The 13,166-nt window shown below is 39.5% G+C and overlaps 1 protein-coding gene across 1 annotated transcript in view; it reads right to left on the bottom strand.

Moving 5' to 3' along the window:
• Window positions 1-13,166, bottom strand: part of LOC128639163 (uncharacterized) — a 121,302-nt gene that overhangs the window by 40,229 nt on the left and 67,907 nt on the right. Inside the window, exons 5-6 of the mRNA XM_053691377.1 lie at window positions 12,790-13,012; window positions 12,102-12,224 (exon numbers count right to left, since the gene is read on the bottom strand). Coding sequence (XP_053547352.1) covers window positions 12,102-12,224; window positions 12,790-13,012 — 346 coding nt within the window. The remainder of the gene's footprint in view (window positions 1-12,101; window positions 12,225-12,789; window positions 13,013-13,166) is intronic.

Genomic DNA, 13,166 nt, shown 5'->3' with positions numbered 1-13,166 from the left:
CTTCTCAGCATGCTGAAGCCCAGTTCCTCTCAGAGTGCAGTGAATGACAGAGGGATGTGAAGGGAGTATTAAAAATTGAATGCAATGGTCATCCTAACGGGGATCTATTTCATAGGTTCTCTGTTATCGGTCGTAGAGATTCTTCTCCTACCTCCCTTTTCAGATTGACAATATACTCTTATATACCATTACCTCTGCTGATTCTCGTTTCAGTACTGGTTTGGCCATCTACTGTATGAAGATGAGTGTCTTTTGGTAAGTATGTTTTCCTTTATTAAGACACTCTTAGCTATGGTTTGGCACTTTAAATGTAAAGTTCTAAATATATTGTTTATACTTATATTTGCCATGATTCAGGTTTATCAGTATATTTCCTTTTAACAGACTGTCAGATTCATTTTGGGAAATGCACATATATAAAAAAAAATAAAAAAAAATTCTTGCCTGAAATTTTTCAATTGACTTTTTTTCTAAATTGCGGGCTGTTAGGCTCGCGGATGTGCAAAATGCTATAATTTATTGTGTCATTCTTGGTGCAAGACTTTTTTGGCGCGAGAATTACGTTTGTTGACGTATTTTCGTCATTTCCGGCGTCTTAGTTGGCGCCGAGAATTTTCATGTAGTTGCATCATCTATGACGCTCGTGTTTGTTGCAGACGTTTTTGGCGCCAAAAAATATTTTGTCAGTTGTGGGCGTCATACTTGGTGCCAGACTTTTGACATTATTTAAGTCTTCATGTATTTTTGCTTCTGGTTTCCAGAGGCTTATTCTGTTTGCATTTTTTTCCCATTCCTGAAACTGTCATTTAAGGAATTTGATAACTTTGCTTTATATGTTGTTTTTTCTATTACATATTGCAAGATGTCTCAATCTGTCCCTGTATCAGAATCTACTTCTGGAATGCTGCTGCCTGATTTCGGTTCTACCAAAGCTAAGTGCATTTGTTGTAAACTTGTGGTAACTGTTCCTCCGGCTGTAGTTTTTGTTAGTTGTCATGATAAACTTTCTAAAGCAGACAATATTTCCATTAGTAGTAGTCCATTACCTGTTGTTATTCCTTCAACATCTAATGTTCAGGATATTCCTGTTAATGTGAGAGAATTTGTTTCTAATTCTATTCAGAAGGCCCTGTCTATTATACCACCTTCTAATAAACGTAAAAGGTCTTTTAAAACTTCTCATAAATTAGATGAATCTTTAAATGACCGACAGCATTCTGAGTTATCTATCTCTGATGAGGATCTATCTGGTTCAGAAGATTCTGCCTCAGATATTGATACTGACAAAACTTCATATTTATTTAAAATGGAGTATATTCGTTCTTTATTAAAATAGGTGTTGATTGCATTAGACATGGAGGAGACTAGTCCTCTTGATATGAAAACCAGTAAACTTTTAAATTCGTTTTTTAAACCTCATGTAGTTATTCCAGAGGTTTTTACAGTTCCTGGTGCTATTTCAGAGGTAATTTCTAGGGAATGGAATAGTCTGGGTACTTCATTTACTCCTTCTTTAAGGTTTAAGAGACTGTACCCTTTGCCGACTGACAGATTGGAGTTTTGGGAAAAGATCCCCAAAGTTCATGGGGCTATCTCTACTCTTGCTAAGCGTACTACTATTCCTACGGCAGATAGTACTTCTTTTAAAGATCCTTTAGATAGGAAGCTTGAATCTTATCTAAGGAAGGCTTATTTATGTTCAGGTCATCTTCTTAGGCCTGCTATTTCTTTGGCTGATGTTGCTGCAGCTTCAACTTTTTGGTTGGAAACTTTAGCGCAACAAGTACCAGATCCTAATGTGTATAGCATTGTTAAGCTAATTCAACATGCTAATAATTTAATTTGTGATGCTATTTTTTATATCATTAGAATTGATGTCAGGTATATGTCTTTAGCTATTTTAGCTAGAAGAGCTTTATGGCTTAAATCTTGGAATGCGGATATGACTTCTAAGTCAACGTTGCTATCTCTATCTTTCCAAGGTAATAAATTGTTTGGTTCTCAGTTGGATTCTATAATTTCAACTGTCACTGGGGGGAAGGGAGCCTTTTTGCCTCAGGATAAAAAATCTAAGGGTAAATTTAGGGCTGCTAACCGTTTTCGTTCCTTTCGTCAGAATAAGGAACAGAAACCTGACCCTTCCCCTAAAGGAACGGTTTCCAATTGGAAGCCTTCTCCAGTCTGGAATAAATCCAAGCCTTTTAGAAAATCAAAACCAGCCCCCAAGTCCGCATGAAGGTGCGGCCCTCATTCCAGCGCAGCTGGTAGGGGGCAGATTTCGATTTTTCAAGGATGTTTGGATCAATTCAATCCAAAATCATTGGATTCAGAACATTGTTTCTCAAGGGTACAGAATAGGTTTTAAGGTAAGACCACCTGTGAGAAGTTTCTTTCTCTCACACATTCCAGTGAACCCAGTAAAGGCTCAGGCTTTCCTGAAGTGTGTTTCAGACCTGGAGTTATCCGGGGTAATTGTGCCAGTTCCATATCTGGAATGGGGTCTGGGGTTTTATTCAAATCTGTTCATTTTTCCAAAGAAAGAGAATTATTTCAGACCAGTTCTGGATCTATAAATTTTGAGTCGTTATGTAAGAATGCCAACATTCAAAATGGTGACTATAAGGACTATTCTGCCTTTTGGTCAGCAAGGGCATTATATGTCCACAATAGACTTACAGGATGCTTATCTTCATATTCCGATTCATCCAGATCATTATCAGTTCCTGAGATTCTCTTTTCTAGACAAGCATTACCAATTTGTTGCTCTTCCTTTTGGCCTAGCAACAGCTCCAAGGATTTTTTCAAAGGTTTTCGGTGCCCTTCTCTCTGTAATCAGAGAGCGGGGTATTGCGGTGTTTCCTTATTTGGACGATATCTTGGTACTTGCTCAGTCTTTACATTCTGCAGAATCTCACACAAATCAACTAGTGTTGTTTCTTCAAAGACATGGCTGGAGGATCAATTTACCAAAAAGTTCCTTGATTCCTCAGACAAGGGTAACCTTTTTAGGATTCCAAATAGATTCAGTATCCATGACTTTGTCTCTAACAGACAAAAGACGTCTGAAATTGGTTTCAGCTTGTCGGAACCTTCAGTCTCAGTCGTTCCCTTCAGTAGCTATGTGCATGGAGGTTTTAGGTCTCATGACTGCAGCATCAGACGTGATCCCCTTTGTTCGTTTTCACATGAGGCCTCTTCAGCTTTGTATGCTGAACCAATGGTGCAGGGATTATACAAAGATATCACAATTAATATCCTTAAATTCCAATTTCTTTCATGTAATTAGCAAGAGTCCATGAGCTAGTGACGTATGGGATATACATTCCTACCAGGAGGGGCAAAGTTTCCCAAACCTTAAAATGCCTATAAATACACCCCTCACCACACCCACAATTCAGTTTTACAAACTTTGCCTCCGATGGAGGTGGTGAAGTAAGTTTGTGCTAGATTCTACGTTGATATGCGCTCCGCAGCAAGTTGGAGCCCGGTTTTCCTCTCAGCGTGCAGTGAATGTCAGAGGGATGTGAGGAGAGTATTGCCTATTTGAATGCAGTGATCTCCTTCTACGGGGTCTATTTCATAGGTTCTCTGTTATCGGTCGTAGAGATTCATCTCTTACCTCCCTTTTCAGATCGACGATATACTCTTATATATACCATTACCTCTGCTGATTCTCGTTTCAGTACTGGTTTGGCTTTCTACAAACATGTAGATGAGTGTCCTGGGGTAAGTAAATCTTATTTTCTGTGACACTCTAAGCTATGGTTGGGCACTTTGTTTATAAAGTTCTAAATATATGTATTCAAACATTTATTTGCCTTGACTCAGAATGTTCAACTTTCCTTATTTTCAGACAGTCAGTTTCATATTTGGGATAATGCATTTGAATTAATCATTTTTTTCTTACCTTCAAAAATTTGACTCTGTTTTTCCTGTGGGCTGTTAGGCTCGCGGGGGCTGAAAATGCTTCATTTTATTGCGTCATTCTTGGCGCGGACTTTTTTGGCGCAAAAATTCTTTTCCGTTTCCGGCGTCATACGTGTCGCCGGAAGTTGCGTCATTTTTTGACGTTATTTTGCGCCAAAAATGTCGGCGTTCCGGATGTGGCGTCATTTTTGGCGCCAAAAGCATTTAGGCGCCAAATAATGTGGGCGTCTTATTTGGCGCTAAAAAATAAGGGCGTCGCTTTTGTCTCCACATTATTTAAGTCTTATTTTTTCAGTGCTTCTGGTTGCTAGAAGCTTGTTCTTTGGCATTTTTTCCCATTCCTGAAACTGTCATTTAAGGAATTTGATCAATTTTGCTTTATATGTTGTTTTTTCTCTTACATATTGCAAGATGTCTCACGTTGCATCTGAGTCAGAAGATACTACAGGAAAATCGCTGTCTACTGCTGGAGCTACCAAGCTAAGTGTATCTGCTATAATTTTTGGTATCTGTTTCTCCAGCTGTTGTTTGTATTGCATGTCATGACAAACTTATTAATGCAGATAAAATTTCCTTTAGTACTGTTACATTACCTGTTGCTGTTCCGTCAACATCTAATTTTCAGAGTGTTCCTGATAAACATAAGAGATTTTATTTTTTAAATCCATTAAGAAGGCTATGTCTGTTATTTCTCCTTCTAGTTTACATAAAAGTCTTTTAAAACTTCTCTTTTTTTCAGATGAATTTTTAAATGAACATCATCATTCTGATACTGATAATGGTTCTTCTGGTTCAGAGGTTTCTGTCTCAGAGGTTGATGCTGATAAATCTTTGTATTTGTTCAAGATGGAATTTATTCGTTCTTTATTTAAAGAATTATTAATTGCATTAGAAATAGAGGATTCTGGTCCTCTTGATTCTAAATCTAAACGTTTAAATAAGGTTTTTAAATCTCCTGTAGTTATTCCAGAAGTGTTTAATCTCCCTGATGCTATTTCTGAAGTAATTTCCAGGGAATGGAATAATTTGGGTAATTCTTTTACTCCTTCTAAACGTTTAAGCAATTATATCCTGTGCCATCTGACAGATTAGAGTTTTTTTGGGACAAAATCCCTAAGGTTATGGGGCTGTCTCTACTCCTGCTAAATGTGCTACTATTCCTACGGCAGATAGTAATTCATTTAGGGATCCTTTAGATAGGAAAAATTGAATCCTTTCTAAGAAAAGCTTACTTATGTTCAGGTAATCTTCTTAGACTTGCTATATTTTTAGCGGATGTTGCTGCAGCTTCAACTTTTTGGTTAGAAGCTTTAGCGCAACAAGTAACAGATCATAATTTTATAGCATTATTATTATTCTATAACATGCTAATAATTTTATTGGTGATACCATCTTTTGATATCATTAGAGTTGATGTCAGGTATATGTCTCTAGCTATTTTAGCTAGAACAGCTTTATGGATTAAACTTGGAATACTGATATGTCTTCTAAGTCAACTTTGCTTTCCCTTTCTTTTCAGGGTAATAAATTATTATTTCAACTGTTTCTGGAAGGAAGGGAACTTTTTTACCAAAGGATAAAAAATCTAAGGTAAATTTAGGTCTAATGATCATTTCGTTCCTTTCCTCACAATAAGGAACAAAAGCCTGATCCTTCATTCTCAGGAGCGGTATCAGTTTGGAAACTATTTCCAGTTTGGAATATATCCAAGCCTTTTAGAAAACCTATAGCCAGCTCCTAAGTACCCATGAAGGTGCGGACCTTATTCCAGCTCAGCTGGTATGAGGCAGATTACGTTTTCTTCAAAGAAATTTTGATCAATTCCGTTCTCAATTTCTGGTTTCAGAACATTGTTTCAGAAAGGTACAGAATTGGCTTCAGTTAAGGCCTCCTGCTAAGAGATTTTTTTCTTTCCCGTGTCCCAGTTAACACAGCAAAGGCTCAGCATTTCTGAAATATGTTTCAGATTTAGAGTTGGCTGGAGTAATTATGCCAGTTCCAGTTCTGGAACAGGGGCTGGGGTTTTATTTTATCTCTTCATTGTACTAAAGAAGGTCAATTCCTTCAGACCAGTTTCGGATCTATCAATATTGAATCGTTATGTAAGGATACCAACATTCAAGATGGTTACTGTAGGACTGTCCTGCCTTTTGTTTAGCAAGGGCATTATATGTCTACAATAGATTTACAGGATGTGTATCTACATATTCCGATTCATCCAGATCACTTTTTGTGTCTGAGATTCTCTTTTTAGACAAGCATTACCAGTTTTGTGGCTCTACCGTTTGGCCTAGCCTCAGTTCCAAGAATTTCTTTCAAAGGTTCTCGGTGCCCTTCTTTCTGTAATCGGAGAACAGGGTTTTTTGGTATTTCCTTATTGGACAATATCTGGGTACTTGCTCAGTCTTCTCATTTTCGAAGAATCTCATACGAATCGACTTGTGTTGTTTCTTCAAGTTCATGGTTGGAGGATCAATTTACCAATCAGTTCATTGATTCCTCAGACAAGTGTAACCTTTTTAGGTTTCTAGAATAGATTCAGTGTCTATGACTCTGTCCTTGTCAGACAAGAGAAGTTTAACATTGATATCAGCTTGTCAAAACCTTCAGTCACAATCATTCCCTTTGGTAGCCTTATGCATGGAAATTTTAGGTCTTAGGACTGCCGCATCAAATGCGATCTCCTTTGCTCGTTTTCACATGCGACCTCTTCAGCTCTGTATGCTGAACCAATGGTGCAGGGATTACTCAAAGATATCTCAATTAATATCTTTAAACCGATTATACGACACTCTCTGACATGGTGGGCAGATCACCATCGTTTAGTTCAGGGGGCTTCTTTGTTCTTCCGACCTGGACTATAATCTCAACAGATGCAAGTCTTACAGGTTGGGGAGCTGTGTGGGGGTATCTGACGGCCCAAGGGGTTTGGGAATCTCAGGAGGTGAGATTTCCGATCTATATTTGGAACTCCGTGCAATTTCAGAGCTCTTCAGTCTTGGCCTCTTCTGAAGAGAGAGTTGTTCATTTGTTTTCAGATAAGACAATGTCACAACTGTGGCATACATCAATCATCAAGGAGGGACTCACAGTCCTCTGGCTATGAAAGAAGTATCTCGAATTTTGGTTTGGGCGGAATCCAGCTCCTGTCTAATCTCTGCGGTTCATATCCCAGGTATGGACAATTGGAAAGCGGATTATCTCAGTCGCCAAACGTTGCACCTGGGCGAATGGTCTTCACCCAGAGGTATTTCCTCAGATTGTTCAAATGTGGGAACTCTCAGAAATAGATCTGATGGTTTCTCATCTAAACAAGAAACTTCCCTGGTATCTGTCCGGATCCAGGGATCCTCGGGCGGAGGCAGTGGATGCATTATCTCTTCCTTACAAGTGTCATCCTGCCTATATCTTTCCGCCTCTAGTTCTTCTTCCAAGGGTATTCTTAATATTCTAAAGGAATGCTCGTTTGTCCTGCTGGTAGCTCCAGCATGGCCTCACAGGTTTTGGTATGCGGATCTTGTCCGGATGGCCTCTTGCCAGCTGTGGACTCTTCCGTTAAGATCAGTCTTTCTGTCTCAAGGTTCTTTTTTCCATCAGGATCTCAAAACCTTAATTTTAAGGTGTGGAGTTTGAACGCTTGATTCTTGGTCAAAGAGGTTTCTCTGACTCTGTGATTGATACTATGTGACAGGCTCGTAAATCTGTATCTAGAGAGATATATTATAGAGTCTGGAAGACTTATATTTCTTCAGGATGGTTTAGATAAAGGTTTGTCCGCAAGTTTCTTGAAAGACAAATCTCTGCTCTTTCTGTTCTTTTTCATAGAAGGATTGCTAATCTTCCTGATATTCATTGTTTTGTACAAGCTTTGGTTTGTATAAAACCTGTCATTAAGTCAATTTCTCCTCTTTGGAGTTTGAATTTGGTTCTGGGGGCTCTTCAAGCTTCTCCTTTTGAACCCATGCATTCTTTGGTCGTTATATTACTTTCTTGGAAAGTTTTGTTTCTTTTGGCCATCTCTTCTGCCAGAAGAATCTCTGAATTATCTACTCTTTTTTTGTGAGTCTCCTTTTCTGATTTTGCATCAGGATAAGGCGGTGCTGCGAACTTCTTTTGAATTTTTTACCTAAGGTTGTGAATTCTAACAACATTAGTAGAGAAATTGTGGTTCCTTCATTATGTCCTAATCCTATGAATTCTAAGGAGAAATCATTGCATTTTTTGGATGCTGTTAGAGCTTTGTATTATTATGTTGAAGCTACTAAGTCTTTCCGAAAGACTTCTAGTCTATTTGTCATCTTTTCCGGTTCTAGAAAAGACCAGAAAGCTTCTGCCATTTCTTTGGCATCTTGGTTGAAATCTTTATTTCATCATGCCTATGTTGAGTCGGGTAACACTCCGCCTCAAAGGATTACAGCTCATTCTACTAGGTCAGTTTCTACTTCCTGGGCGTTTAAGAATGAAGCTTTGGTTGATCAGATTTGCAAAACAGCAACTTGGTCCTCTTTGCATACTTTTACTAAATTCTACCATTTTGATGTGTTTTCTTCTTCTGAAGCAGTTTTTGGTAGAAACGTACTTCAGGCAGTGGTTTCAGTTTGAATCTTCTGCTTATGTTTTTTCATTAAAATTTTATTCTGGGTGTGGATTATTTTCAGCAGGAATTGGCTGTCTTTATTTTATCCCTCCCTCTCTAGTGACTCTTGTGTGGAAAGATCCACATCTTGGGTAGTCATTATCCCATACGTCACTAGCTCATGGACTCTTGCTAATTACATGAAAGAAAACATAATTTATGTAAGAACTTACCTGATAAATTCATTTCTTTCATATTAGCAAGAGTCCATGAGGACCGCCCTTTTTTTGTGGTGGTTATGATTTTTTTGTATAAAGCACAATTATTCCAATTCCTTATTTTATATGCTTTCGCACTTTTTTCTTATCACCCCACTTCTTGGCTATTCGTTAAACTGAATTGTGGGTGTGGTGAGGGGTGTATTTATAGGCATTTTAAGGTTTGGGAAACTTTGCCCCTCCTGGTAGGAATGTATATCCCATACGTCACTAGCTCATGGACTCTTGCTAATATGAAAGAAATGAATTTATCAGGTAAGTTCTTACATAAATTATGTTATTCGACTATCTCTTACTTGGTGGTTAGGTCACCACCGTTTGGTCCAGGGGGCCTCTTTTGTTCGTCCAACCTGGACTGTGATTTCAACAGATGCAAGTCTTTCAGGTTGGGGAGCTGTCTGGGGATCTCTGACAGCGCAGGGGGTTTGGAAATCTCAAGAGGCGAGATTATCAATCAATATTTTGGAACTCCGTGAGATTCTCAGAGCTCTTCAGTTTTGGCCTCTTCTGAAGAGAGAGCCGTTTATTTGTTTTCAGACAGACAATGTCACAACCGTGGCGTATGTCAATCATCAAGGTAGGACTTACAGTCCTCAAGCTATGAAAGAAGTATCTTGGATACTTGCATGGGCGGAATCCAGCTCCTGTCTAATCTCTGCAGTCCATATCCCAGGTATAGACAATTGGGAAGCGGATTATCTCAGTCGCCAGACTTTACATCCGGGAGAATGGTCTCTTCACCCAGATGTGTTTCTTCAGATTGTTCAGATGTGGGGGCTTCCAGAAATAGATCTGATGGCTTCTCATCTAAACAGGAAACTTCCCAGGTATCTGTCCAGATCCAGGGATCCTCAGGCGGAAGCAATGGATGCGTTGTCACTTCCTTGGAATTATCAACCTGCTTATATCTTTCCACCTCTAGTTCTTCTTCCAAGAGTGATTTCGAAAATCATAATGGAGCATTCATTTGTACTGCTGGTGGCTCCAGCATGGCCACATAGGTTTTGGTATGCGGATCTTGTTCGGATATCCAGTTACCAACCTTGGCCACTTCCGTTAAGGCCAGACCTATCTCAAGGTCCATTTTTCCATCAGGATCTCAAATCATTAAATTTGAAGGTATGGAGATTGAACGTTTAGTGCTTAGTCATAGAGGTTTCTCTGACTCAGTGATTAATACTATGTTGCAGGCTCGCAAATCTGTGGCTAGAAATATTTATTACCGAGTTTGGAAGACTTACATTTCATGGTGTTCTTCTCATAAATTTTCTTGGCATTCTTTTAGAATTCCTAGAATTTTACAGTTTCTTCAGGATGGTTTGGATAAGGGTTTGTCTGCAAGTTCATTGAAAGAACAAATCTCTGCTCTTTCTGTTTTGTTCCACAGAAAAATTGCTAATCTTCCTGACATTCATTGTTTTGTACAGGCTTTGGTTCGTATCAAGCCTGTCATTAAGCCAATTTCTCCCCCTTGGAGTCTTAATTTGGTATTGAGGGCTTTACAGGCTCCTCCGTTTGAGCCTATGCATTCTCTGGACATTAAATTGCTTTCTTGGAAAGTATTGTTTCTTTTGGCCATCTCTTCTGCTAGAAGAGTTTCTGAATTATCTGCTCTTTCTTGTGAGTCTCCTTTTCTGATGTTTCATCAGGATAATGCGGTTTTGCGGACTTCTTTTAAATTTTTACCTAAAGTTGTGAATTCCAACAACATTAGTAGAGAAATTGTTGTCCCTTCGTTGTGTCCTAATCCTAAGAATTCTTTGGAAAGATCTTTACACTCTTTGGACGTGGTTAGAGCTTTGAAATATTATGTTGAAGCCACTAAAGATTTCAGAAAGACTTCTAGTCTATTTGTTATCTTTTCTGGTTCTAGGAAAGGTCAGAAGACTTCTGCCATTTCTTTGGCATCTTGGTTAAAGCTTTTGATTCATCATGCTTATTTGGAGTCGGGTAAATCCCCGCCTCAGAGGATTACGGCTCATTCTACTAGGTCCGTTTCTACTTCCTGGGCTTTTAAGAATGAAGCTTCTGTTGATCAGATTTGCAAAGCAACAACTTGGTCTTCTTTGCATACTTTTACTAAATTCTACCATTTTGATGTTTTTTCTTCTTCAGAAGCAGTTTTTGGTAGAAAAGTTCTTCAGGCAGCTGTTTCAGTTTGATTCTTCTGCTTATAATTTCAGGGTTTTTTCATTATAAAGATTAAAACTTTTTGATTTGGGTTGTGGATTCTTTTTTCAGCGGAATTGGCTGTCTTTATTTTTATCCCTCCCTCTCTAGTGACTCTTGCGTGGAGTTCCACATCTTGGGTATTTGCTATCCCATACGTCACTAGCTCATGGACTCTTGACAATTACATGAAAGAACACATAATTTATGTAAGAACTTACTTGATAAATTCATTTTTTTCATATTGTCAAGAGTCCATGAGGCCCACCCTTTTTGTGGTGGTTATGATTTTTTTGTATAAAGCACAATTATTCCAATTCCTTGTTGATGCTTTCGCTCCTTTCTTATCGCCCCACTTCTTGGCTATTCATTAAACTGAATTGTAGGTGTGGTGGGGGTGTATTTATAGGCATTTTGAGGTTTGGGAAACTTTGCCCCTCCTGGTAGGAATGTATATCCCATACGTCACTAGCTCATGGACTCTTGCCAATATGAAAGAAATTAATTTATCAGGTAAGTTCTTACATAAATTGTTATTTCATGGTGGTGTCCACGACTCCCTCCAACCTATTTTAGATTTGTAATTTTTGAAGACCGTTCCATTTTGCACCTCTATCTTCCACCGTGCTGATGTCAGTGAGGATAAAGCGGCTGTGGAGATGATTGATCTTTAATGAATCAGTTGCATAAAATGACTTTGGGGATAGACAGTAAGAGACTGGTGCCCCATCCCTGGATAATCTTCTTATTTAAACCAAGTGACCCTCAGGTGATCAAGCAGATTGTTATCTATCCTGTTAGGATTCTACTGCTATAAACTTACTAGGACAGCCACAAACACATCTATATATCCCTCAGAATCTCCTCTTTCGAATGAAGAGGTGGTTGCCCTCTATCTGTCATGCATTTGAGGTAAAAGCTGAAATCCATACCCCAGTATACAGCAGGTTTAGAGAAAACAGGGACAGGAAATTAAGCTATATCTGTTCTCATCTGACCTAAATTCATTCACCAATTGATACAATCAGAAAAAATTAGCCTCGGTGAAACAGCATCTGGAACTTACCAAATGACAATGCAGACATTCAGCATAACCAGACAAAATAATAATCATATGACCCTCTGGGCACATCATCATGTCATGCTCCTACCTTCCATCACCAGGCTGCTCTGGGCAGTTTTCGCTGGCTCCACTCTCCTCACTTTATTCGCCACAAAATGTTGCTGAGTGGTTGTTTTCATTTCACATTTACCGCCAGGAAACAAAATTGATGCTGTAAAGAGGCAGACATGTTGATAGCTTTGGGTCGGTTTGGAAGAAATTGGAGATACAGACAGGGCAAAAGGCAACAAAGAATGGCACAGGGGGGCAAGGTGAAGTAGGACAGGACAGAAAGGGGCAAAGTGTAATACATACAATAAGGTAAAAAATAGCAAGAGGAGCAAGGAAGGGGTAGGAGAAGGTAGAAGATGGCACAGAGGGGGTAAGCAAAGAGAACAGGATGTCAGGGGGCAGGGAGAGGCCAGAGAATGGCACAGAGTGGGCAAGGAGAGGCCAGGGAATGGCACAGAGTGGACAGGGTATGGCACAGAGTAGGCAACTAGAAGCCAGGGAATGGCACAAAGTGGGCAAGGGGAAGGATAGCAGAGGAGTGTAACACAGGCAAGATGGGAAGGCATAAGATTGCACAGAAGAGGCAGGGAATGGATAGCAGAGGGGTGTAACACAGGCAAGATGAAGGCATACAATTGCACAGAAGAGGCAGGGAATGGCAGACAGAGGTAGAAAGGGAAAAGAACACATACAAATCTCTCCTTATTAGGCACTCTGCTGTGTACCTATCTGAGTTGGCAGTTCTCCATACTGTGCCTGGCGCTCTCCTCTCCATACTCTATAATCTGCTTTATTTGTTGTGCTGAGGAGGGGGTTGCATGGTGGTGCGGGGCACAGGGTATCGGGAGGACGGGTGGACACTAGTCTCTCAGCATCCTTGGGAGGAAAATGGAGACTATACAGGGTTTGGTCCATAAGGGGCTCCTGAGGGCTTTGATAAAACTCCTCCTGTAAACAACAGAGAAAACAGATGGTTGGTTACATGCAAAGTAGCGCCTGTCCCATTAACAGTAGCGCCAGTATGCTACACTTAGGATAATGTCTGTCTGCCTGTCCCACTGATGGTAGCGCCTGTATGCCACACTTAGGGTAACGTCTGTCT

Source organism: Bombina bombina, chromosome 8, assembly GCF_027579735.1.
Source record: "Bombina bombina isolate aBomBom1 chromosome 8, aBomBom1.pri, whole genome shotgun sequence".
Classification (NCBI taxonomy): domain Eukaryota; kingdom Metazoa; phylum Chordata; class Amphibia; order Anura; family Bombinatoridae; genus Bombina; species Bombina bombina.
Note: the sequence above shows the minus strand (reverse complement) of the source record. Positions and strands in the feature narration are given on the sequence as shown.